Raw genomic sequence first — 27,894 nt, forward strand, 5'->3', positions numbered from 1 at the left:
TGTCAGTCTTTGCAATCCATAGGTGTGAAGGTCTGACAAATCTCACACTGGTTGGGGGGATGAGCTTCCTCAGACAGAATAGGTAGCTGGAGATGGCACCCAACTTCAGAAATATTCCTGGGCAGGAGGTGAAATCCTTTAATTTTGTGGGGGAAGGGGGGGGGCTCTGCCATGGTTAGTACAAGCAATGGCATTGAGTAGTTGGACACAAGAAAGGTAATATTCTGTGGCTGGCAATGGGGCAATGTCGCACATGTCCATTCCTGAGTAAAACAGAGCTCTGGACAATTGTGATTCAGAGGGGTGCTTCTGAGTCACAATTGTTTTGAACTCCTACTGAGGTGGCACAGCTATGCAGCACCCTTAGCAAGGACTATGACAAAAGGCTCAATGTAGCCCTTGGAAAATTAGGTTATGGTGCATTTATTTAAACAACATTTTGTATATTTCGTGCAGGTAATGGTTCCTAGTTTGGATGATATACAGCAAGCCATCAATCGCATGATCCAATTAACACTGGAAGTAAGTCGTGGAGTCGCACATTGGGGACAGCAACACTTACAAAAATCTAGTATATTACTGAACAGAAATGTATCTGTTGTCTCCTCATCACCCAGTATGGTAGCAGGGAAAACAGCCAAAAAAGAAGAAAGTAAGGTTTTTTGCTTGCTTTAACTTTTTTCTTCTAATAAAATATCTTTGCTTCTGAATATTTCATGATTATTCTCATTTGGTTTGAAAGGGACCTAGTGTGTATTCTTTTGGATTATTTTAGCTATTTTTACTTTAATTTAGTCAGTTGTATTTAACAGAAGTGGGTATTTCATACTCATGAGAGTAGTAATAAACTATGTAATAATTAGATAAACTATTGCATTATATAAATATTGTCACAGTATAAGTTTCCCCTTTAACTTCAAGCAACATAAACTTGTTAGTGTTACCTTTATGTACTGCTCCTACTTTCTTACTACTGAAGAATGTAGTACATCATGTTATTGGATAAAATAAAGAGTTATGCAAACTTCATTCACTGGATGGTTAACATGGGAAAGAGAGGCAGTGCTGTTATTATAATTCAGGTCACTGACATTATAATTGAAAGATTTCATTATTAACTGTATTCCTAAAGTGGACATATGCAGAATTGTCCTATTACCAGCATTATTAAGAGAGAGGAAGGATGCAAGAGGGTTAGGGCACTGGGTAGGATTTATGAGACCTGGATTCAGTAATCTGCTCCACCAAAAGCTTTCTGTCTGTGCTTCAATTCTGCATCTGTAAATTCAGGATAGCAGTACTTCTGTAACTCACAGGAATATAGTAAGGATAAATACATTAAAGATTGTAGGATGCTTGGATGCTGAGGTGATGGTGGCCATATAAGTAACTAAGATAGGTGACTAGATTGTCATTTAAATCATGAGGGGCATGTGTTGCACAGAATTTTTAGAGTTTAATTAATATGCCATGATATGAGAGAATGTAGAGATGCATAGAGCATTACTTGCAGGGCCGGCCTTAGGGCAGGGCAATGTGGGCACCACCCAGGGCGCCATAGTCGGGGGGCATTGTGATGCATAGGCCAGGGGCTTGGGCTTCCCCTCGCTGCCTGTGGGGTGCAGCCTAGCATCGCAGGAGCGTTGCGTACACTTCCCTGCTCTTGAGCAAAGGCCACCTGCTCTCTGCTCCACGTGGTTTCCCAGCCTGGCTCCAAGTCCTGCCTCCACACTCTGTGACAGCGAGCCAGGCTCTTCTCTGCGTCATTCCCCCAGACTGTCCTCATCCAATGGAAGGTGAGTGGGGCATCTTGGCCAGCCAATGGGAGCTGGAAGTTGCCAGCCTCTTCCAGGTTGGGATGGGAAGGGAAGGGACTGGGAATTAAAACTGCAGGGCAGAGAGATCAGTAAGTCTTAGGGGGTCCTGACCCCGTGCCCCAGGTTCCAGCCCCCAACAGCTCCCAGGGGACCCCTTCTCTATGCCCCCATCTACAAGCCCCCACCAGCTCTCAGGAGACACCTCCCTGTGCCCCCAGCTCCCAGGCCCCCCACCCTCCAGCTTCCAGGGGCCTTCCCTGTGCCTCTATGTCCCAGCCCACCCAGCTCCCAGGGCCCCCCCATGCCCAAGAGCCTGGAGTACCCCTCCCTGTGCCCCTAGCTCCCAGCAGCCCTCCATGCCCACACATCTCCCAGGAAGCACCTTTTTCTACCCTACCAGTCCCAGCCTCCCAGTTCTCAGCCTCCCCTCGCCTCATTCTCCCCAGTTATCAGGGGGTCCCTCACATCTTCAAGGTTCCCCTCCTGCATGCCACACTCTGACCTCACAGTTCCCCATGCTCCCCAGCTCTCATGGACTCCCCCTTTTTCTTACTCATCCCAAAGGGAGGTATTAGTGCTGGTGGTTGGGGATATTTCAGGAGCCAACCTTCCACCATCACCACGCACCCTAGCTACCTTCAGTTCACTGGAGCATTTTAACCTCTCCCTCCCGCAATAAGCCACCTTCCCTGGGACTGGGGAGTGGCACTTCAATATTGTGGATGCTCAGTATTGGGATGGGGAGAGATCTGCCCTTCTGGAGCCCCTATGTCACCACACCATTGTGATTCTATCTATGCAGCTCCGGTTCCCTCCATCCGTTCTGGGACTCTCAGGTCACCATGCTCCTCTGCCAACACCAGCCTTCTGGTGCCCTTCTGTGACTGCGCCTCCCCTTGGGCTGCCAACCCTCTGGGGCTCTGGCAGAGGAGCTGGATGCTGTGCTGAGTGGGAGAGTTTGGGAGGTGCAGGAGAGATACGACTCTGCCCCAGAGCCCGCTCACTCTGTGAGAATGCGGAAGACTGCCTACTATATTGTCTTTGCTGTCTTACTCAATGACCAAATGAGGGAATTCCTGTAACACTTGCTGGGAGAGTCAAAATGACTTCTGTGGGGTTTCCTTTGATGCCCATCACCATGGCATCCAGATGTGAATCACTGCAGGGCAAGACCAGCCCTACGTGTGGGTAATGTGGGCAGGGGCGGTGCTGTGATTAAGAGGTAAGAAGCAGGGTGGGCCTGAAGTGTGAGGTCATAGAAGGGAGTTTGGGGCAATGGGGGTGGGAGGAGAGGCAGTGGGGGCAAGGGTGATGGCGTAGGGAGCCTGGGAAGGCAGCTGGGGCCAGAGGCGGCAAAATACAAGTTTGCCCAGGGTGCTATTTTTCCTAAGGCCAGCCGTGATTACTTCCTGAAAATATTTTTGACTCTTTTAAAGAAAACATGAGAAAATAGCATAAAAATAATTGTCAACAAAAATACTGGGAATCACACTTTTAAAAATGTGTTGAATTGTATGTAAATTAGGGCTGCAGATTAATCGGAGTTAATCCATGTGATTAACACAAAACAAATTAACTAGATTAAAAAATAGTTGTGATTAATCACATTTTTAATCGTACTCTTAAATAATAATAAAATGCCAATTTAAATTTATTATAAATATTTTTTGACTTTTTCAACATTTTCAAATATATTGATTTCAATTATAACACAGAATACAAAAGTGTATAGTGCTCACTTTATCTTATTGTTTTTGGTTACAAATATTTGTACTGTAGTGTAATCTTTTTATCATGAAATATCTTACAAATGTAGAATTATTATTTTTACATAATTGCACTCAAATACAAAACAATGTAAAACTTTAGAGCCTACATGTCCATTTAGTCCTCCCCTTTATTCAGCCAATTGCTAAGACAAACAAGTTTGTTTACATTTATGGGAGATAATGCTGCCCGCTTCTTAATTATAATGTCACCTGAAAGTGAGAACAGGCATTCGCATGGTACTGTTGTAGCTGGCATTGCAAGGTATTTATGTGCCAGACATGCTAAACATTCATATGCCCCTTCATGCTTCGACTTGCAGGCTCTAAATTTTACATTGTTTTGTTTTTTGACTAAGGTTATGTAAAAAATCCCTACATTTGTAAATTGCACTTTCACGATAAAGAGATTGCACTACAGTACTTGTATGAAGTGAATTGAAAAATACTGTTCTTTTCTTTATCTTTTTTACAGTACACATATTTATTAAAAAAAACATAAACTGAGCACTGTACACATATTCTGAAATCAATATATTTGAAAAGGTAGAAAAACATCCAAAATATTTATAATAAATTTAAATTGGTATTCTATTATTGTTTCAGTACAATTAAAACTGCAGTTAATCACTACTATTTTTTAATCTCACAATTAATTGTAATTATTTTTTTAAATCATTTGACATCCCTAATGGACTTATGTACTAACCTCTCACATATAGAAATTGAAGTTAAAATGTGTCTCTTGGGCAACAAGTGACATTTACGGATCCTTAAACTACATATTTTGACACAATTGGATGTCTGCTTAGAAAAGGGTCTTTCATGGAATCACAAGGGTGTCGCATATAAGAGATAAAGTACATCATATTGTTTGAGAGAGCTTGTATGGTTAAATATTTGAAATGTATGGTTTTAAAAAACCTAATAAATATCACTTTACATAAAATAACATCAAAACTGTGCTAGGTGTCCACTCTACAAGAAGAATGAAGACAGAGTCCTTGAAAATTTAAAATGAAAATGGGCAACATATAGATAGAGGAGAAGGGAATGGGATGCAACAACCCAAGCAGTAATAAAGTACAGGTTACAGGTTTTGACACTTCCACAATTTTTGGTTTAACTCTTTTGTCTTCTGTTTTGTTAAAAATATATTGGGAGATGATTCTAGTTTCATATTTTTGGAAATCTGAAGGTGGATTTTAATGGTTTGTTAACTTTCATGTAAATTGTTTATTTTACAGAAGTACTCGATGACAGCATTCCTGTAAGAAAGCTAAGAAATTTTTATCCGGGTGTTGCAGAACACAAAGATATTTCTAAACTAGTTGTGCTCCTCTCCTCGTCTGTAAATTCCGTAAGAAAAGCAGCTAGTGAAGCACTGCAAGACTTTCAGAAATATAAAGTTCTGTGGACAGAAGACAGAGATGCTAAAGTTCAGGTAAATTTATTGATGAGCATTTCTAGAGGAGTATCCTCTATAACAGGGGTACACAAAGGTCTTCCAGGGGGCATGTCAACTCATTGAGATTTTTGCCTAGTTTTACGACAGGCTCTAGAGCCATGCAGTGGGACAGGGATCCCGCAGGTACCACAGGATCCACTGCCATAATACCAAGAGCAGGATAAAAATTCAACAAACAAGGCGGGAGCGGGTGGAAGTGGATATTATGGGGTGGAAAGGAAGCAGGATTAAAAAAATAGTCTTCCCTTGCCACAAACAACTTGAACGCCCCAGCCAGCAACCATTGCTCTCTGGTTGCCCAGTTCTGAAGGCAGTGCCGCTGTCAGCAGCGGCACAGAAATAAGGGGGGGCAATACCATATCACTGCTGTCCAGCTGCCGAATGACAAGGCTCACAAGTGAAAAACAGGCTTAATATCACACTGAAATGTAAGTAAAATATTTGTATTCCAATTGGTTTATTTTATAATTATATGGCAAAAATGAGAAAGTAAGCAATTTTTCAGTAATAATGTTTTTTGACACTTTTGTAATTTTATGTCTGATTTTGTAAGCAAGTAGTTTTTAAGTGAGGTGAAACTTGGGGTACACAAGACAAATCAGACTCCTGAAAGGGATATAGTAGTCTGGAAAGGTTGAGAACCACCGCTCTATAAGTCTCTTCATCTTCTAAAATAAGAAGACAACTGAAGAAGATTGGAGGAGAAGGATGTGGAAATAAATTGAATAACAGCTGAAAGAAATCACTATGACCTTACAGCAACAGGAATAAACTATATATACTGTATTTTTCCTAAGCAGGAGCACCCCACAAGTGAGGTGAGTTAGGGTATATTTACACTGTGATTAAACCCACCCACGACTGGCTTGTGTCAGCTGACTCGGGCTCACAAGGTTTGGGCTACAGAGTTGTAAAATTGCAGTATAGATGTTCAGGCTCAGGCTGGAGCCTAGGCTCTGGGACCCTCCCCCTTTGCGGGGTCCCAAAGCTTGGGTTCCGTCCATAGGCGCCGACTTCCCCTCTTCCCCATGGGTGCTCGATTCCCCTCCCTGCCTCCAGGCCCCGCCCCCACTCCACCCCTGGCAATTTGGCCATCCTGATGGCAATGGGGCAGGCTCATGCTGTGGAACGCCAATTCTGGGCCCGTGAAACAAGCACAGACTGGTGGGACTGCATAGTGTTGCAGGTCTGGGATGATTCCCAGTGGCTGTGAAACTTTCGCATACATAAGGGCACTTTCATGGAACTTTGTGACTTGCTTTCCCCTGCTCTGAAGCACAAGAATACCAAGACGAGAGCAGCCCTCACAGTTCACAAGTGAGTGGCGATAGCCCTCTGGAAGCTTGCAACACCAGACAGCTACTGGTCAGTCAGAAATCAATTTGGGGTGGGCAAATCTATTGTGGGGGCTGCTGTGATCCAATTAGCCAACAAAATCACTGAGCTGCTGCTAGCAAGAGTAGTGACTGTGGGAAATGTGCAGGTCACAGTGGATGGCTTTGCTGCAACAGGATTCCCTAACTGTGGTGGGGTGATAGATGGAATGCATATCCCTATCTTGGGACTGGACCACCAAGGCAGCCAGTACATAAACCGAAAGGGGTACTTTTCAATGGTGCTGCAAGCACTGGTGGATCACAGGGACGTTTCACCAACATCAACGCAGGATGGCCGGGAAAAGTACATGACGCTCGCATCTTCAGGAACTCTGGTCTGTTTCAAAAGCTACAGGAAGGGACTTTATTCCCAGACCAGAAAATAACAGTTGGGGATGTTGAAATGCCTATAGTTATCCTTGGGGACCCAGCCGAGCCCTTGCTCCCATGGCTCATGAAGCCGTACACAGGCAGCCTGGACAGTAGTCAGGAGCTGTTCAACTATAGGCTGAGCAAGTGCAGAATGGTGGTAGAATGCACATTTAAATGTTTAAAAGTACACTGGTGCAGTTTACTGACTCGGGTAGGCCTCAGCAAAGCTAATATTCCCATTGTTATTACTGCTTGCTGTGTGCTCCACAATATCTGTGAGAGTAAGGGGGAGACATTTATGGCAGGGTGGGAAGTTGAAGCAAATCGCCTGGCTGCTGATTACACGCAGCCAGATACCAGCGCGGTTAGAAGAGTACAGCAGGACATGCTGCGCATCAGAGAAGCTTTGAAAACCAGTTTCATAGCTGAGCAGGCTACGGTGTGACAGTTCTGTTTGTTTCTCCTTGATGAAAATCCGCCCCTTGGTTCACTCTACTTCCCTGTAAGCTAACCGCCCTCCCCTCCCCCTTTGATCACTGCTTGCAGAGGCAATAAAGTCATTGTTGTTTCAAATTGATGCATTCTTTATTAATTCGTCACACAAATAGGGGGATAACTGCCAAGGTAGCCTGGGAGGGGTGGGGTGGGAGGGAAGCACGGGGTGGGGTGGGGGAGGAGGGAAGGACAAGGCCACACTGCACTTCAAAACTAATTGAATGCCAGCCTTCTGTTGCTTGGGCAGTTCTCTGGGGTGGAGTGGTTGGGTGCCCAGAGGGCCCCCCTCCACACCACATTCTTGGGCGTCTGGGTGAGAAGACTATGGAACTTGGGGAGCAGGGCAGTTGATTACACAGGGGCTGCAGTGGCGATCTGTGCCTTTCCTGCGCCTCAGCCATACGCTGGAACATACCAGTTTGATCCTCCAGGATCCTCAGCATTGCACCCTGCCTCCTTTCATCATGCTGCCGCCACCTCTCCTGTTGCTCCAGCCATCTGTCCTCATGTTCATTTTGTGCTTTCCTGGACTCTGCCATTGTTTGCCTCCATGCATTCCCTTGGGCTCTTTCAGTTGGGTGGACTGCCTGAGCGCAGAGAACATTTCATTGCGAGTGCGTTTTTTTTTCGCCACCTTATCTGTGCTAGCCTCTGAGATGGAGATGCTAGTTGCAATTTTGAAACATTTGCAGCTGTGGGAGGAAAAAAAGGGAGATTAAATTGAAAAAGACACATTGGCCATTTAAAAGGAGGAGCTGATGTTTTTGGGTTAACATGCAGCACAAACCCAACTAACCCTCCCACCCCCAATTCTCTGGGATGATCGCTTCACCCCTCCCCCCACCGCTTGGCTAACAGCGGGGATGATTTCTTTCCAGCCACAGGCAAACAGCCCAGGAGGAACGGACACCTCTGAACGTCCCCTGAATAAAATTCCCTTATTTCAACAAGGTGACCATGAATGATATCACTCTCTGAGGATAACACAGAGAGATAAAGAATGGATGTTGCTTGAACGCCAGCAAACACTGGGACCACACCTGCCATGCTTTCTTATGCAATGATTCCAGACTACGTGCTACTGGCCTGCCATGGTAAAGTGTCCTACTATGGAAGACGTAATAAGGCTGCCCTCCCCAGAAACCTTTTGCAAAGGCTTTGGGAGTACCTCCAGGAAAGCTTCACTGAGATGTCCCTGGAGGATTTCTGCCCCATCCCCAGACATGTTAACAGACTTTTCCAGTAGCTGTACTGGCCATGAATGCCTCTCAAGTCTTCAGGGCAAAGTAATCTTTAAACACGCTTGCTTTTAAACCGTGTATTGTATTTACAAAGGTACACTCACCAGAGGTGCCTTCTCCACCTTCAAGGTCCAGGAGCCCGGATTGGGAGGGTATTGGATCCAGGGTGATAAACAGTTCCTGGCTGTCGGGGAGAACGGTTTCTCTGCTTGCCTGGTGTGTGCTGTCTTCAACATCCCCCTCCTCATCATCTTCCTCATCCCCCAAATCCTCATCCCTGTTGCGTGAGACTCCCCCTTTGCAGGAGTCCATGTACGGGGTAGGGCAGTGGTAGGGGCACCCCCTAGAATTGCATGTAGCTCATCATAGAAGCATGTCTGGGGCTCTGACCCCGAGCGGGCATTTGTCTCTTGGGTTTTTTGGTAGGCTTGCCTAGTTCCTTAAGTTTCACGTGGCACTGCTGTGGGTCACCGTTATAGCCTCTGTCCTTCATGCCCTTGGAGATTTTTTCAAATATTTTGGCATTTCATCTTTTGGAATGGAGTTCTGATAGCACGGATTTGTCTCCCCCCTACAACGATCAGATCCAGTACCTCCTGTTCGGTCCATGCTGGAGCTCTTTTGCGATTCTGGGACTCCATGGTCACCTCTGCTGATGAGATCTGCACAGTCACCTGTGCTGATCGGCTTGCCACACTAGCCAAACAGGAAATGAAATTCAAAATTTCTCAGGGCTTTTCCTGTCTACCCGGCCAGTGCATCCGAGTTCAGAGTGCTGTCCAGAGCTGTCACAATGGAGCACTGTGGGATAGCTCCCGGAGGCCAATACCATTGAATTGCATCCACACTAACCCAAATTTGACCTGGTGATGTCAATTTCAGCATTAATCCCCTCATCGGGGAGGAGTACAGAAATCGATTTTAAGAGCCTATTAAGTTGATAAAAATGGCTTCATTGTATGTATGGGTGCGGGGTTAAATCGATCTAACGCTGCTAAATTCGACCTAAACTCATAGTGTACACCAGGGCTGATAATATGGTGAGCAGCACTAAAAAATGGAAATTTACTGCAGCATAATATTCTTTTACCATGACATTTACTTTTATGGTTGCATTTTCTATTATTTATATTTAGAATTAAAAATACCTCAAATATTACAATTAATTAAACTACTCTGAGTAGTTAATGTCCAGAATTTTGTGGCACCCAGCATACTTAACATTAGAGAAGGATATATATTTCCTGATAAAATAACGTTTTGTAAGGATGTTTCTTGAAAAAAGCACAAAAGTGGGCGTGGCTAAAGAGAGGGATATAAATTAGACTGAGCTGTTATTGTTTCTGCTTTGTGTATTGCAAATATGGATCCTACTTATGGGAGACAGATGCTTCCAGGTGCCTTCAGATAGAACTCTTGAAAGTGCAGTGCCCTCTGGAACTATGAATGTACCTAGCCCCAGCTGTCATTTAGTTCCTCCTCACCTCTGTCAACTTAAGGTCAGAAGCTCCAGTCTTCACATTCAATCTTTCATTGGCTTTGCATTTTAAAAATCTCCAAAATAATCATTTATACTGAGCTATTTTTTGTGTTTTCTCTGTTTTTATAATTAGGCTAGATAGATTTAGGTAGTTCCACACTGTTGCATAAGTCTCTGCAGTTGTCTTTGGCTCTCTGCCCTGTTATATGCTGGCTTGTTAACCCTATTCTTCAGTTCTTCTTCAAGTGCTGTCTCTGTGGGTGCTCCACTCTAGGTGTTGGTGCATCCCAGCATCGTTGATCAGAGATTTCAGTAGCAGTGCCTGGTCGGGATGCAGGTGCTCAGTTGGTATCTCCCATCTCAATCTTCCTGAGCGCCTGCGTCCCGCACACCCCTCAGTTCCTTCTGAACCGTCCCCGGCTGAAGACGGGGCTCGGGGCAGTGCTACTTCTCTTCCCTGGTCTCTGTAGGAAAAAAGTAACAAAGAATATAGAAATAGTTATTAGTTACATCCCAGTTGTTTCCCTTCCTTTAGTGTAGTTACATAGTTACTTAGTTAAAAAACAAAAACAAAAAAACTTTTCGCTTCAAGCTTGTCTTCTGCTGAAACACTCTCCCCTGCCATTTCTAGTTCACAATGCCAGGGGCTTCAGGATACAAAAAGTGGGTTTCCCGTCAGGACTCCATGCCACGGTCCGATGGGCACTCACATTGTGTGAAGTGCCTCGGGGAAACCCACATTCCTGCAAAGTGCCTCCACTGTACGAGCCTCAAGTCAAGGGCTCGGCGCGACAGGGACCTGCGACTTAAAATGCTTCTGATGGAAAAATCCCTGCAGCCGCTTTCGGAGACAGGGAAAGTTAAACCCGCTCCTACAAGTTCCCCGGCCAGATCCGAACCAGTGGGGAGCATTGCTTCACCCTCTTTGGAACAGAGGCAAGAAGCACAGCAGTCTCATAGGAGAGACTCTGACAAGGGTAAAGGGTCTCCCGTGAGATCCTTACCCCCTGTGCTGACAGCGCCACAGGCAGGCGCCTCAGCTCTTTCTAAAGCTTCAGCCGCGGCTCCTGCAGACTACAGAGGCAGGACCTGACCTCCCGTACCGGGAAGGTTTCCGCGGCACCTAGCGCCTCAGTGCTAAAAATAGCCATGGTGCTGGCTGTGCACTCTGCCCCGGTGCCAACAAGGACGTCAGCACCAACCCCCTCCGCGCTTAAAATAGCTGCAGTGCTGACTGCGCGCTCTGCCCCAGTGCCGGGAAGAATGTCGGCACCGAGCCTGCCTCCTGCACCAGCAGCGGACCCCCTGCAGGGAACCTCCAACAGACCCGCCCACTGCTGACACTTTCACTTTCACTTGCTAATGCGCTATAGCACAGTCCAGGCTCAACGCAGCTCAGAGAGGAGGAGCAACAGTTCCTCACTCAGTGTGACCTCTCAGTGCCACCTGAGCCTAACTCTCCGCTCCTGGATACACAGGGCTCACTCTTTGAACAAAAAGAAAAGGAGTACCCGTGGCACCTTAGAGACTAACAAATTTATTAGAGCATAAGCTTTCGTGAGCTACAGCTGTATACGAATACAGACTAACACGGCTGCTACTCTGAACTCTTTGAACAGCCGCTCTCACCACCTGGACTGGCTACCTTCACTGACAGCGAACCCAATATACAGCAGCAGGTGGAGTTCTCCCCACCTGCCTCTCCTCCTCCACCGGACCCTCTTCCACCTCAGGCTATGGTCCACAGCCACCAGCCTCAGTTTCCCTACTTCGCTGCCCCCCCCCACTGTGGACGGCACCTGAGTTCTCCTACCTTATGCCTAGGCCCCAGTGGTACCCTTGGCCACATCCTCCTACCACTCTCCTCAGACCTCTTCCATGAAACCACTACCTGCTTCTGTGCCTTGATCTCCAGCTCCGTCCACTTGTAGAATACCTGAACCCCCTCCTGAGATTGGGAGCTATGAACCATATCCTGACTCACCAAACCCTAATTCTCCATCTACTCCAGACGGAGCCCTCTCCCCTGGCCTCAACAGAACATGAACCGACTGTAAACAATTTCAAGAGCTTTTCAAGAGGGTGGCACTCAGTCAAGACATCCCCCTAGAAGAGGTTCAGGAGACACAACACAAACTCCTCAGAATCCTTCAACCCTCTGCACCCTCAAAGATCGCACTCCCTATAAATGAAGCACTCCTGGAACCAGCTGACACTCTGGTAAACTCCAGCTTCTTTATTACCTACCTGCAGAAAGGCTGAACTTAAATACTATGTTCCTGCTCAGGATGCTGGCTTCCTATTTTCTCACCCACAACCGAATTCTCGTCATAGATGCAGTCGCACAAAGGACGAAACAGCCACAATATCCGCCCACCCTGCAAGACAAGGACCTTAAACGCCTTGACGTCTTGGGTCACAAGATTTACACGTCCACTCTACAATTCAGGATTGCAAACTACTCTGCACTCCTTGCCAGCTACGATTTTGATAACTACAATAAACTTTTTGAATTTGCCTCCTACGTTCCAGAGGATAGGAGAGCGGACTTTAAATTAATTCTGAGCGAGGGCCAATTGATTTCCAGAACAGCCCTACAAGCCTCTTTAGACACAGCGGACACAGCAGTCCATACTACTGCAACTGCTGTGGTTATGCGCAGATCTTCATGGCTTTCTGCTTCTGGCATCCCTAAAGATCTGCAGACCAAAGTGCAGGACCTCCCCTTTGATAAAGACAAACTGTTTTCCAAAAAAAACGATGAACTACTTCACACTATGAAAGATTCTAGAGCGACACTGCACACCTGGGTATTCACCCATCTCTTCCCAGGAGACAAACAATACCAACCTTACCAAAGACCACACACACAACATTATCGGTCTCAACCCAAACCATATGACATAAATAGGAATCGCTCTAGACCCCCTAAGCGCAGACAAAATCAAGCTCGAGCAACCACCTCCCACCCATCCGGGAATAAACAACAATTTTGAAACCTTGGTCGAGGGTCTGCGCGACCACCCCTTGATTCCACAGCTTACTTGCCCATTTGGCCGCCTCCAGAGTTTCCAACATGCCTGGTAGCATATTACACAGGATTGCTGGGTCCTCAAAATAGTTCAATCCAGTTACTCTATCTCATTCATATCCTATCCTCCTACCCTTCCCCCTTCCCCGTTCCTCTTCAGGGACCCCTCTCATGAGCACTTACTTCATGTAGAAGTTGTTCATCTTCTCCAGCTAGGTGCAGTGGAACCTGTGCCAAAGCAACATCGAGGGAAAGAGTTCTACTCCCATTACTTCCTGACCAGAAAAAGACTGGGGATGGAGGCCTATACTAGATCTTCGCCGAATGAACAAATTTGTGAGGATAAAAAAATTCAAGATGGTCACATTGGACACAATAATTCCTGCACTGGATCAAGGGGACTGGTTCACAGCCCTCGACCTACAGGATGCTTATTTTCATATATCAATTCATCCAGCTCACAGATGCTTCCTACGATTCACGATCGGTCATGACCATTTTCAATACAGAGTTCTTCCTTTTCGCCTCTCCACAGTGCCGAGAGTCTTTTCCAAAACTCTAGCCGTGGTCGTGACTCACCTCCACAAACATGGGATCACGCTTTTCCCCTACCTGGATGGTTGCCTCATCAAGAACAACTCCTATGGCGAGACACTTCAAGCTACCCATTTCTCCATCTCCTTCTTTCACAGCCGAGGCCTCCAAATAAACATCCAAAAATCCACCCTGACACCTACACCACAGCTCGAGTTCATTGGAGCTCATCTTGACTCAATCCAGAGCAGAGCCTCACCCCGTATCACAGATTCCTCGCTATCATGCAGCTCATACGCACGATCTCTATTCGTCCCAGGACACAGGCAAGAAACTGTCCACAACTCCTTGGTCAAATGGCAGCCACCACCTTCATGGTCCAATATGCCAGGCTACACATGAGATACCTTCAGGGCTGGCTCAATTCCAATTTCAAACCCAACAGAGACACCTTAGGGATGCTGCTAACTTCTCCTCCCAATGTTCTAGCTTCCCTACATTGGTGGACAAGACCAGAAAACCTCTGCACGGGGGGTTCCTTCCAGCAACGATCCCCCATGCTTATGCTCACCACGGACGCTTCCCTAATCAGTTGAAGAGTGCATCTAGGTGGACACGGGGCACAAGGCCAGTGGTCCACATCAGAGACACACCGACACATAAATCTCTTAGAGCTCAGAGCAGTGAGGCGAGCATGCCTTCACTTTCTTCTCCTCATAAAGAACAAATCTATTCTGGTCTTACTAGACAACTTAGCATGTATGTACTACATCAACAAACAAGGGGGAGCCCAATCACATTCCCTTTGCATGGAAGCCATCAGACTATGGAATTGGTGCATACAACATCAAACACAAATCATCGCTTCCTACCTACCAGACTGCCACAACACTACTGCCGACGTAGACACTTCTCAACAGAACACGAATGGGAACTGCATCCCGCAATACTTCAACAGCTCTTCTCCCTCTGGGGCACCCCATCAATAGATGTCTTTGCCACAACCCAGAATCGAAAATGTTGACTGTTTTGTTCCAGAGCAGGACTCGGGACTGCATCCCTAGGAGATGAGTTCCTCATCCCGTGGCACAGCTCTCTCCTCTACGCCTTCCCACCAATCCCTCTGCTATACAGGGTTCTTTGGAAGATTGTAGACGACAAGGCCTGGGTCATCCTTATTGCCCTAGCTTGGCCGAGACAGACGTGGTATCCTTACCTACTCTGCATGTCCTCCCGTCATCCACAGGCTCTCCCCAACAGGCCAGATCTCCTTTCCCAGGACAACAGACGGGTTCTTCACCCCCAGCTCCAAAAGCTTCACCTGACAGCCTGGTTCCTTCATGGTTCCAAACTCATGAACTAGCCTGTTCCAAGCAAGTCTGATATGTCCTCCTGCACAGTAGATAAGACTCCACTCATAAAACTTACCTGCAGAAGTGGAAGCATTTCGCCCTCTGGTGCTAATGTAATCACCTAACGCCCAATACAGTGACCCTCCCTAACATTCTAGACTACCTCCTGAAACTAAAACAGGACGGACTTTTGCTCAGCTCCATCAAAGTACACCTGGTGGCGCTTACTACCTTCCACGACCTGTTAGAAGGTTATTCACTCTTTACCCACCCCATGATAAAACGATTTCTCACAGGCCTGCAAAATCTCTACGGTGAAATTTACCCAACAGCAGCTACATGGAATCTTAACCTCGTTCTTCATGCTCCCATGAAACCTCCATTCAAGCCTTTGGCTACCTCCTCTCTTCTCCATATGTCCATGAAGGTAGCTTTCTTAGTTGTGATAACATTAGCAAGGAGAGTAGGTGAAATAAGCACCCTGATGGCCCATCCTCCCTACACAATCTTCTCCAAAGACAAAGTCACTCTGAGACTACATCCTAAATTTTTCCCTAAGGTGGTATCCACCTTCCACCTTAACCAACCGATATACTTGCCTACTTTTTATTCCAAACCGCACAAGACTCAACATGAGGCATCCCTGCATACTCTCGACGTCAGGCGAACAATCGCCTTTTACTTAGACAGGACTAAGCCATTTTGTAAATCTCCATGACTCTTTGTCTCCATCACCAAAAGATATGGCTATCTCTAAACGATGTCTGTCCAAGTGGATCTCTGACTGCATCAGATCCTCTTACTGTATTCAAAATATGCAACCTCCCAAAGGCATTAGAACTCATTCCACTCAAGCTATGTCGACATCCGTTGTCTTCCTACATAACGTACCCATTTCTGACATCTGGAGAACGGCTACATGGTCATCTGAACACACGTTTGCCAAACACTATGCTATCACACAAGATACCATGGCAGACACCATAGTAGGCCATACAGTACTCTCTACAGTACTCATTGCCGCATCTCCAAAGTCCCACCGACCATAGTGGGAACTGCTACACATTCACCTAGAGTGGAGCACCCACAGGGACAGCACTCGAAGAAGAAGGGGAAGTTACTCACCTTGCAGTAACTGAAGTTTTTCGAGATATGTGTCCCTGTGGGTGCTTCACTCCCCACTCTCCTCCCCTCTACTTTGGAGTACTAGTATAATCGCTCCATGGTAGAGAAGGAACTGAGGGCGGTGCGGGACACAGGCACTCAGGAAGATTCCAACGAGATGGGAGATACCAACTGAGCGCCTGCGTCCTGACCAGGCACTGCTACCGAAAATCTCTGATCAATGGCGCCAGGAGGCACCGACTCCTAGAGTGGAGCACCCACAGGGACACACATCTCGAACAACTCAGTTACTGTAAGGTGAGTAACTTCCCCTTCTGGTTTGTTCATTGATGTAATTAACATTATTAGATTTTAAGACCAGAAGGATCATTAGAACATGTAGTCTAACTTTCTGTATAATGCAAGTTATCAAACCTTACCCTTCCATCATGCAGAGTAACTTGTATTAGACTAAAGCATATTTTCCAGAAAGGCATCCAGTCTTGATATGAAGACATCAAAAAATTGAGAATCTACCAGTTGTCTTGGTAGTTTGTTCTAATTGTTAATCCCCCTTACTGTTAAAAATTTGTGCTTTATTTCTAATTTGAATTTGTTTGGCTTTAGATTCCAGCCATTGGTTCTTCTTATGCCTTTATTTGCTAGATTCAAGAGCCCTTTAGTACACAGTATTTTCTCCCTGTGAAGGTACTTTCACCATAATACATCATAATCAAGTTACCTCTCGGTATTCTTTTTGATAAGCTAAACGGATTGAGGCCTTTACATCTCTCACTGTAGGCATTTTTTTTCCAATCTTTGAATCATTTTTATGAATCTTTTGTGCAACCTCTTAAATATTTCAACATCTGTTATAAATGTGGACACCAGAACGGTATGTAATAGTCTAGTATCAATATCACCAATGCTTTTTTCAGAGGTAAAATCTCCTCCCTATTCCTATACACTACTCTCCTGTTTATACATCCAAAGATTTCATTAGCCCCTTTTGTTATAGCATCACAATTGGAGCCCATGTGAAGTTGCTTGTCCACTTCGATCGCTAAATCCTTTTCAGAATCACTGTTGACCAAGATACAGTCCCCCGTTCTGTAGGTATAACCTACATTCTTTGGTTCTAGAGGTGTGACCTTCACTTGTATTAAAATGCATTATGTTTGAATGGACCCAGCTCACCAAGTGATTCAGATTGCTCACTGTATGTAGGACCCTACCAATTTCACAGTCCATTTTGATTAATTTCACAGCCAGAGGATTTAAAAATTGGTCAGTTTAATGTTTTCAGATGTTTACATCTGAAATTTCACAGTATTTTAACTGTGAGGGTCCCAATCCAAAAGGTACATGGAGGTGGTCTGATTCCCCGCCCCCCAGAGGAGCTGTAAAGGGGAAGGACAAGTCTTGTCCCTCCCCAGCCCAGCAGTGACTCGCAGTTAGGAGCCCCTGGCTGGGGCCCTCCCAGCAGCAGTTGGAGATCGGACCCACTTCCACAAGCCGCCTCTGGCTGCAGGAACCTCTGGGGCTGCTGCCCAGCCCCAGAGGTTCCTGCAGCAGGGGGAGGCACTATGGGGGGGGTCTGATCTCCCCCGAGAGAGGCCATACCGCAGAAGGACAAGTCCTGCCCCTCCACAGCCCAGCGGGGACTTGCAGCTAGGAGCCCTCAGTTGGGGCGCTCCCAGCAGCATAGTGGGAGATCAGATTTCACAGGGAAGGGCTTATATCACAGTCTGAGACACGTTTTTCACGGCCGTGAAATTGGTAGGGCCCTAACTATATGACTGCCCTGTTCTTTTTATTATTTACCAATTCCGCCAGTCTTTGTGTTACCTGCAAATTTTATCAGCAGAGATTTTATATTACTTCCAGATTGTTGAAAATATTGAATAGAAATGGACCTAGTAGCAATTCCTATGGAACTTCACTAGAAAAACCCAAATTCAATGATTATTTGCCATTGACGGCTACTTTTTGAGATCTATCAGCTAGCCAGTTCTTAATCCATTTAATATTTTGTGTCAGGATCATCCCTGAGCTTGTGGCAAAGCGCTGCTGGGGCCTTGGGCAGATGTACAAGACAAAACTATTTTATTTGACTGTCAGGCCCTTCTGGTGGGTACCGTCTGCAACAGCTGTACTCAGCAATAGCATGCAAGTCACTAATCTTAAATCAAAATTATAATTCCATATGAGTCATACCTTCCCTCAGGGAGGCTCTCACAAGCAGCAATCCTTCAAGCAATTCTTGACCATATCCAGGCATCTTTCACAGAGTGAGAGCAGGAGGTCTGGTCTCCCTCTCATCCATCTCTCAACTGATCTGGGTTCTCCCCACAAACCTGACACTTATTGCCGGCATAGTTGGGTTGGGCTGATTGAGTCCACAGAAGTGGCTAGTGTGGAGATTTTATATCCCACCAAATATGTGCTTAACAGAAATTGTACGGTGCTATGTTTTTAATCAGAATATTGTGCGGCACTAAATCAAATGCCTTATTTTAGCAATATTTCTGGCTTTAAATGGTGATTACCATGATGGATCAAGATGTTGATCATGGATTAACATTCCTAGTATTTGAGTGAAGGTTATTCCATATTGGCACTAGGACTAGTTAGTCAAGGCTTAAACTCCTTCTCTTAGAGAAAGTTTTAATGAAGCTACCTACTGTTGAAAAGCCTATATGTTCAGAGTTAGGGTTAATTTAGAGCAACAAAACTATTTTGAAGACTAACTCCAAAAAGTCTTCAGGATTGAGATAGGCAATAGAGATGAGCTGAATTCAGTATTAATTACTTCTTCCTTGGTGTTAAAGAGGAGGTATGATCATTGCTCTGAGACTTGTTCAGAAAGCAAGAAAGCCTATGTTTTATAGTAAATTGACTGCTTCCCTTTAAAGAGACTCAGTGCTGAACCTCCTTTGCTTTGAGCGGGATTGGGAGCAGAAGTGTGCTTTGATATTGTTCACTTTGGTTCCACCCATCCTAATAGTGTCCTCTTGTTAATGGAGTATCCAGTATCCAATAACTGTGGGTCACTTCCCTTGGAATACATTCTGACTGTGAGGACAAATCTGATTAGGAAGTTGTGGGTGCTGATCCTGTCCGAGATAATTGACTGACATTAATTCATCAACATCCGTAGATGAGGATGTAGCTATATTCTCAGTTTTTCCATTTGATGACCAAAACCAATTTCACTAGATATCATCTAAGGTGGCAGAATGATTTTAGTGTGTCTCTTCAGGAGAAGACCCATCTTTTACTTGATGTTCTGGGATTCCTAGATTCACAGAAGACAAGGTCATAAAGGACCACGATGATCTGACCTCCTGAATAATACAGGCCATCGGATTTCCCTGAAGTAATTCCTGTTTGAACTAGAGCACATCTTTTAGAAGAAACGTACAAACTTAATTTAAAAATTGTCAGTGATAGATAATCCACTACAACCCATGGCAAGTTGTTCCAGTGGTTAATTAACCGCAGTGTTAAAACTTTTCTATTTCCTTTATTTCCAGTTTGAATTTCTCTGGCTTCAACTTCTTCTTTGAGTTACTGTCCCTGTGTGTATTGTATATGTGGGTAAGTGTGCGCACTGTGTGCTCAAGCCTGGAACTTCTTCATAGCAGTGTCTTTTGATCTGCATATGCACAGTAACTCTCCTTGTGCTCCCAACCGAGGGTATAAGAGGCAGTGTGGGTCAATGCTTCTCTAGTTCTTTCTTAGAGCTGGATGGCCTGAGTTGGAATCATGTCATCCTTAGTTATTGCAGAATCTGTAAAATTTAATTGTAAATAGTTTATATCTTACCTTAGGAATTGTAGTGTATAGTTTAGTATAGAATAGAAAACTACCCTTCCCCTCTCCCCAGTTGAGGTGAAATCTTTCCTGGTCCCGGGAGTATGCCCAGGGTCCTGGGATTCAAGAACTGTGTCTCCTGCCCTCACTCCTTCTCCATCAGCAATGAGCATCACAGGTGCCTATACTCTCTAAATGAGGCACATATCTTTGTGAAGTGCAATATCTGTAAATCCTTCTTGCTCAGAACTAAAGATGCCTGAGAGCTATGACGGAAAAAGTCTCTGATGGAAGAAGCTATGAGGCCCTGCTCTAACACAGGCCCGAGAGACCCCTTGTACATCCACCTCAGCCGACCAGCAGTGCTTCTCCAAGCACAAGCATTGGAGCAGAGCCCAACAAACCAAGGACTCATCACACAGGACTCCCCATGTGAGTCAGAGACACTTGTATGAGCATAAGGACAGATCCCTGCATCGGATTGTCCAGGAGAAATACATTTCCTCCCCGAACTGGTCCAGGTTGGGCAAGACATTGTGTATGGAACCCTCAGAAGCAGGTCTGCCGAGACCCTCAGGCTGGAGGGTAAGGTATGGGAAAAGAGGGATTCAACAGTGACTGACGGTGACCGGGGCAGAAAGACAAATGCTTTCCAGTCCTATCTATGAATGCAGGTATGATCTTGTCATTCCAAAGTCCGTCTGGCTCTGTCCCATGCACTGGGCCCTTTATGCATTTGTACTGGAACTCCTTGGACTCTGGGCCATAGAGAGACCTTTGTGTAATGCTGGAGGATATCTTCCTTCCTTACCTGCAGTCTCCGCTCCTTTTGGGCCCTGCCCTCCTGAGAGAAGTCCTTACCCCGGAGGAAGAACCGATGCTGTTGTCTCAGAAGAGGTCTGGTCTCCATCCATTGGGCAGGAACTCCTCATTACCAGCGTTCCGTTGCTACCAATGCAACTGTCCTCAGAATCGGAGGACTGGAGGAGATAGCTGCACTAGTATCTCCGCAAAGGCCGAAGAGTCCTGACAGACAGCCAAGGCATTATTATCCCTCCAGTTATGAACCCCCACCCTGGGACACTTGGTATTAGTTCCTGGGGGGGGGTCCACCATGATCTATGGATTCTTCCTCCTGGCCTTATTGGGGCCCCCTGGTAGGAACTTCTCAGGAGTCATACCACTTCTCCACCTGTCATCAGCTGGTTCTGTCAATATGTGAGAAGGAAGAACCAGACCTGGTTCCATTGGTACTGCTGGTTCTGATGGGGGCTTCCTTATAGTCTCTGGATGCTGCAACCACTCCATCATCCTCTCCACCGGATAACCACTGGCAATATCAGGAGTTGTTGCAAAGGGTCACTAATGATCTACATATCCTGCTAGAGGAGGCTCAGGACCCTCAACATTGATTCCTGGACATTTTATAACCACAGGGGCCAACCAGGAGGCCCTTCCAATCAATGAGGCCAGCCGCATCTGGTACACACCAGCATCTCATGCCCGTATGCCAAAAAGAGCCAAAAGATGCTATTTTGTGCTGGTCAAGAGTGCTGACTTCTTATTTTCCCATCTGCACCTAAGTCATTGGTGGTACAGGCAGTTATGGAGAGCGCTTGGCTGCATTACCAAAAATCTACCCTGCCAAATAAAGGGTCAAGAGACTTCACCTCCTGGGTAGGAAGGTATTCTCCTTCACAGGCCTCCAATTTCATGTAGCTAATTACCACACTTTATTAACAAAATACAATTTTAACACCTACAGAACGTTGCAGAATTTAAAGACAAACTGCCCATGGAAGACTGAGCCCAGTTTCTATCCTCTCTGGACAAGGGGAAATTGGTAGCAAAGGTGGCTCTCCAGGCTGTGGTAGATGCTACAGATACAACATCCAAATCTTTGGCCAAAGGATCATGTGAAGGGACTTGTGGTTCCAGTCATCCCAAGAGAGGCCCAAAATACTATACAAGACCTCCACTTTGATGAGTCCAACTTTTTAAATGAAAAGACAGATGAGTCTTTACACTCTGTAAAGGACTCAAGATCCACCCTGCAATCCCTGGGGATTTACACTGCGGACCACAGGAGAAAACACTAGAAACAGACCTTTAGACCACGAATACCCCCCTTTGCATACCCTGTACTACCAGTGTCCACCTGAACCTCCTCGTACATGACAAAGGATTTAGAGGTCCCATTTCTTAGCTCCCTCCACTGCTACACTCTCCAAATACTCCCAGCAACAGACCAGAGGCCCTTTTTTTGGCATGCACATCAAGGCCCACGTACTACCACTGATGCCACCTACTTCTCCTGTCATCTTTTGAGACCATCTTATTTTATTGCCCACAGTTGGAACAAGATCACCATGGACACTTGGTTTCTGGAGATTATCCATGAGGGATACTCTATAGAGTTTCTTTCTTTTCCACCTCACAAACCAGCTTTCCAATGCTACTTCAGGGACCCCTCTCACCAACTGATTCTTCACAGGAAGTGGAATCCCTGTAATGTCGGGTGTGATAGAGTGTGTCCCACTTCAGTACCAGAGGAGAGGGTTCTATTCCCCATATTTCCTAATCCCCAAAAAAGACAGAGGGTGGAGACCCCTCTTGGACCTTCAACAGTTGAACATCTTTATCCGAAAGCTGAAATTCAGGATGATTACTCTGGCCTCTATAATCCCCTCCTTTCAGAAGGAGCTCTCGACATGGAGTTCACATATTTCTGTCAATTAGCCACTTTTTAATCCATTCAAAGTGTGCCATATTAATTTTATATCATTCTAGTTTTTTAATCAAAATGACACATGGTACCAAGTCAAATGCCTTATTGGTATTCAGTTATCTGGTTTATTCTCCTTTCAGCCTGAGTGTTTGTCTATAAGGCTACAGATTTGACAGGATGTTTGAGACCCTCAAATTAGCCATTGCTCCTGACCTTCTTATGGTGATCGTCTATCATAGTTTCTTGTATCAGGACATGGAATTAAAGGCTGTTGGGTCCTAGAAACCATGATGTGTGGCTACTCAATCTAGTTCCACTCCCTGCTTCTTCCCAAGATATCTCTTTTAAGGGATCCCTCTAATGAGAAAATGTTGAGGTCAAGTCTCTCCCCTCCTGAAGATAGTATCTGTAGAAAACATTGCAGAGGAGTAAAGAGGGGGTAAAATCTATTCAAGGTACTCTTTTTGCAAAAGGACAATGGTCTTCACCCTAATCATGGACTTTGGAAAGTTAAACAGATACATCAAGAGTTTTAAGTTTCAGATACTCACTTTGTCTTTCATAATCCTTTCACTTTCCTTGTAAGATTGATTTGGGATTTTTAATTTGAAAAATGTTTACTTTCATATTGCAGTCAGACCATTCCACTTTCAGTACCTCAGATTTTATAGAGTCATAGAAATGTAGGGCTGGAAGGGACCTTGAGAGGGACCCTGTATGTGAGGCTGAACCAAGTATACCTAGACCATCCCTGACAGGTGTATGTCTAACCTGTTCTTAAAAACTTTCTATTATGGGGATTCCACAACCTCCCTTGGAAGCATATTCCAGTGCTTTACTATCCTTATAGTTAGAAAGCTTTTCCTAATAGCTAACTAAATCTCCCTTGCTGCAGATTTTACCCATTACTTCTTGTCCTACCTTCAGTGGACATAGGGAACAGTTGATCATTGTGCTCTTTATAGCAGTCCCTAGCTTAGATGAGTAATGAATTCAGCCATCTTGAAAAGTCTTAAAAGCCTCAGCAGAAGGAACTTGCAACCTATTTCAAACTGTGAATCTCCTCATACATTGAAAAAATTCTCAATGGTCCCATCTGAGGATCTCTTTAATTAGAGCCATTCTGGGCTAGATTCAGGCCAACACCTTCCTTTTGAAGTAAAAGAATTTTGAACCTCTCTGACCATATGTACTCTGTTTTGAAGCAGAACTTATATCAGACAGTGAAATTTTGCCTTCAGTTGATGGGTCTCGTGGCCTCCATGAAACATGTGACATCCTTTGCTCAACTTTGGATGAGGCCACTTCAAGACTTGCTAGGTTCAGAACTTCAGAGCCATTGTGGAATGTCTGTGAGCTTGACAATTACATCAGAAATGCTCTGGATCTTCTTCAAGTTGGTTGTACATATATATTCCATTTGTGGTGCACATGAGCTGCATACACTTGGGAGCAAAATCTTTTTGATCTTGCATATGACCTTATGCATTGTATTGAGGTTGTAAAGGGAAGAGTGGGCCCAGCTGCCCCTGAGATCCTTTTTACCATCCATGGCTATGAGAAGGAATCCCAGCAGTGTCTTTTGTCTTCATGCACACACTAAATCAGTTGTTGTGTATTTAATTTTAAATACTAATAGTTTATTTATTCATATCATTAGTATAGTTTTGCCTGTAGTCCCACAGGTTTACTCATTATTTTTGTTTTTGGTTTGAGACGAAATATATTTCACTGGTACCAGGATGTAGGGATGACTGAACCAAAGTCTCCTGGGTTCAATACTGCTCTTTCAGTGGTGAGACTATATTGTTCACAGGAGGATCACATAAGATTCCTCTTTTGTCTCGGAGAGGTGCATATCCCCAACAAATGCTTCATTTGCAAGTTTTTTTTCAAAAAGGTAAAGAGGGGCTTGTCTCAAATTATTTCTCTCTCAGAGGGCTATGTGGTTCTCATCAGACCTGACCAAACATGAAAGTCTGAGGCCAGAAGTGCCCTAATGAGCTCTGGATCAGCCACTAGCTCCATAAACAGATGTAGCCCTGACTATGGACATTGGTAGATTATCGCACAGGCCAATGGGGCGTGTGCCCAAGGGCCCCGGCCAATTTGAGGGCCCCACAGGAATGGCTAGAACTTTGCCCCCACTGCCCTGCTCCTTGTGTCCCCCCCGCCCCGCTTCTCCTCTGTCTTCCTCCTGAGGCCATGCCTTCAGCCCAGCTGGCAGCCTGTGGAATGGCTAGCAATCCATATTCCCTCCACCCCCAAGCAGTGCTGGCTGAGCAGCTGAGGTGGCCTGAGTCCACTCCTGCGACGTGCTGTGCCATGCTGGACCAAGCCCCATACATCCGACTGAGCATACAGAGAAAATTTCTGAAGAGGAACTTCCTTCTGTGGAGGAACATACTATACTAGCTGTCATCTCATCATTGTCCCAGACGAAGCAGTGGTTTCATGCACACCAATCCAGTTGGATGACTAAGAACTTTGAGGACTTAAACGGTCATATTGAGGAGTCTCTGAAAACACCTGTGGATGTACTAGAAGAGAGCTCCCACAATCTCTTTGATATACTGCATATTTCCATGCCTGGTCAGCTACTGCTAGCTCTTAATGACAAAAAACATCTGGCAAACTTTGCAAGTGTTGCACCAACCTCTGAGAAAGAGGAGAAGAGGTACCAGGTATTGTCCACTGGACTTGTATACCTGTCTGCGCACCTATACTTGGTTCCATGGTGGTTGCAGCAGCACAGGAGAGGAACAAACAACATCCAAAAATGACATCATTGAACAAGGAGCCCAAACAGCTGGATTTTTTTTGTGAGGAAGAACTATTCACAGCCACTCTGAAATTAAGAATTGCTAACTATCAAGCACTGTAAGAAAGATATGATTACTGAAATTGGTGTAAGTTCTCGGACTTCATTAACAGACTTCCTCAATAGTAACAATATCTACCTCTTATATAGCACTTTTTATCAGTAGATCTTAAAGTGCTTTACAAAGCAGGAGTATTCAAATCTTTGATTACTGAAGGACAGCTTATAGTTAAGATGGCTCTCTAGGCTTCATTAGACATCTCCACCACTGTGACTCAGTCCATGGCAACCTTGATCACCATGAGGAGAGTATCTTGGCCTCAGTATTCAGGCATCCCAAGGGAGAAGAAGATGAGAATTTAAGACCTCCCTTTTCAGAGCTCTAAACTCTTAAGCAGAAAGATGGTTGACACTCTGCATTTGTCAAAGGACCCTTCTAGAAACTGTGACAAAGCTCGCGTTTCCTGGCGGATTTCACTAGCCTCAGAGGCTCACTGTGACCCTCTATGTAGCCCTTCTCTCTCTAAAGGCAAGGGTCATAGCTTACTGAGCCATTTTCATCATAAGTCAGCAAGGGAAGTGAGGAGAAGCAACCCTCCCTCACACAGTCTCTATTGTCTCCCAGTCTCAGTGATTAATGGGGGAGGAGCCGGGGCCCACCCTCTACTCTGGGCTCCAGCCCAGGGACCCTAATAGTAGCAGCTATGGTAGCTGACTTTTTGGAAATAGGACGTATACAATTCCCTGGGCCACTTCCACACAGCAGCCCTCACTCAATATCTCCTTCACCATTACCTGAGGGCCTCCATCCTTGTGCCTGATTATGGATTTGTACTGCTTAGTTCCTCCAACAGAGTGGCTTCCTCCTACAGCTCCTGACACGTGTGCCTCACTGACTAATTGGGAGGCTTTTAACTAGTTCCAGCCAGCCCTTGACTGGCTTCAGGTGTCTCAATCAACCTAACTATCTCCACTGCTTTCTAGAAGGCTCTTAATTGGTCCCAGGTGTCTTGATTTACCTGGAGCAACTGCCATTTGGTTACCATGGTACCAGGGATTTGTTTAGCCTGGGGCTAATGTACCTGTTCCTCACTACTTTACTATAGCCATCTGGCCTTGCCCTGTCACAAAACATATACATCAGCTCCTAAAAGGAAGCAGGGATGATTACAGTCATATTCTAGGCAGAGAACATTCTTGAATGCCTTTTATAGTCAGTGGCTCTATAAACCTCCAAGAGGCAGTGCTTCCAAAACAGGAGACCTCTGACATCTACATCAGCCACCTATTATGCTGTGACCACTTCAGAGCAATCCTTTTGGTGTGTTAGTTGACGGTCGCCCAACAATCAGTCCACAAGATCTTTACCATTTCTTCCTCCCATTTGGGGACTGCCTTTATTATTTTCAAGGAGCATGAAGCCTTATAACATCAGACTGCTGAGTTCTAGAAATAATCTTGGTGGGGTAGTTGTGTACACTGCCTACCACTCACCCCCTTTCCCTGCTGTGATTCAGGCATTCTTCTCACTTCAATAAGTGCAATCCCTTCTTGATCTAGGAGCAAGAGAGGAATTTCCATTTCAGTACAGGGGGAAGGGTTATTATTCCAATTATTTTCTAATACGAAAGAAAAAGGGGGGATAGCATCATATCCTGGATTTGAGGTGTCTCAATGCCTTCTTTTGCCACTTCAACTTCAAAGTGGTAACTATGGGCTCCATAATTCCATTGCTAGATCTACAAGACTGGATTCTAACTCTTGCTTTGCAAGATGCATGCTTCCATATCTCCAGTCACACCTCTCATAGAAAATGCCAAAGGTTTCAAGAAGGAGAGGCTCACTACCAATTCAGGGTTCTACACTTTAGACTATTGACAGCACTGAGCATCACCAAATGCTTATCAGTGTTAGTGGCTCACTTCAGAAATGAGGAGTAACAGTAACCCTGGTCCGAGGGAAGTAACATCAACAATTGGAGAATTCCATTCATCAAATTTTCTGACACTTTGTTGAGTTAGGCCTGAAAATCAACAACAACAACAAAAATTCCATGATAGAATCATCAAGGTCTGATGCTTCTTTTGGCAGAGTGGTACTACAATCTTTAAGTAGATTCCAAGCACCCATCTCCTTGCATCAGGTCACTGCTTATGAGACACCAAGAGAAGAATATATGTGGACAAGCACTTGAAGAAGAAATCGTTGTTTTCCTTACAGTAAGTGTCGTTCTTAGATGTGTTGTCAATATATATCCTACGACCAGCCATCTTTTCTCTCTATTGTGAAATCCTGTAACATGGGTTCTGTCTTAGCAAAGGGATTGGGGAGCGGTTGGGACAGCTCCATCCTTTATGCCCATGGTACAGGACACAAGAACACGTCAGACACTGTATGACCCCAAAAGTGCATGTGCACCAAATAAGGAATTTCTACAACTCACCGGCAAGAATGATGTCCTTGAGAAGAAGCAGAGTTGTGCTCAGCCAAATT

At 45.3% G+C, this 27,894-nt stretch overlaps 1 protein-coding gene and 1 long non-coding RNA gene across 2 annotated transcripts in view; one reads left to right on the plus strand and one right to left on the minus strand.

The window, feature by feature from the left end:
- DNAH8 (dynein axonemal heavy chain 8) overlaps positions 1-27,894 on the plus strand; it is a 617,537-nt gene that overhangs the window by 225,327 nt on the left and 364,316 nt on the right. The window contains exons 26-27 of the mRNA XM_043511607.1: positions 457-652; positions 4,831-5,027. Coding sequence (XP_043367542.1) covers positions 457-652; positions 4,831-5,027 — 393 coding nt within the window. The remainder of the gene's footprint in view (positions 1-456; positions 653-4,830; positions 5,028-27,894) is intronic.
- LOC122459460 lies at positions 268-16,325 on the minus strand. Its single transcript, XR_006280173.1, has 3 exons — positions 16,212-16,325; positions 12,222-12,224; positions 268-278 (listed from the first exon to the last, which is right to left on the minus strand). It is a non-coding gene; the product is annotated as an uncharacterized LOC122459460 (long non-coding RNA).

Source organism: Dermochelys coriacea, chromosome 3 (genome assembly GCF_009764565.3).
Source record: "Dermochelys coriacea isolate rDerCor1 chromosome 3, rDerCor1.pri.v4, whole genome shotgun sequence".
NCBI lineage: Eukaryota > Metazoa > Chordata > Testudines > Dermochelyidae > Dermochelys > Dermochelys coriacea.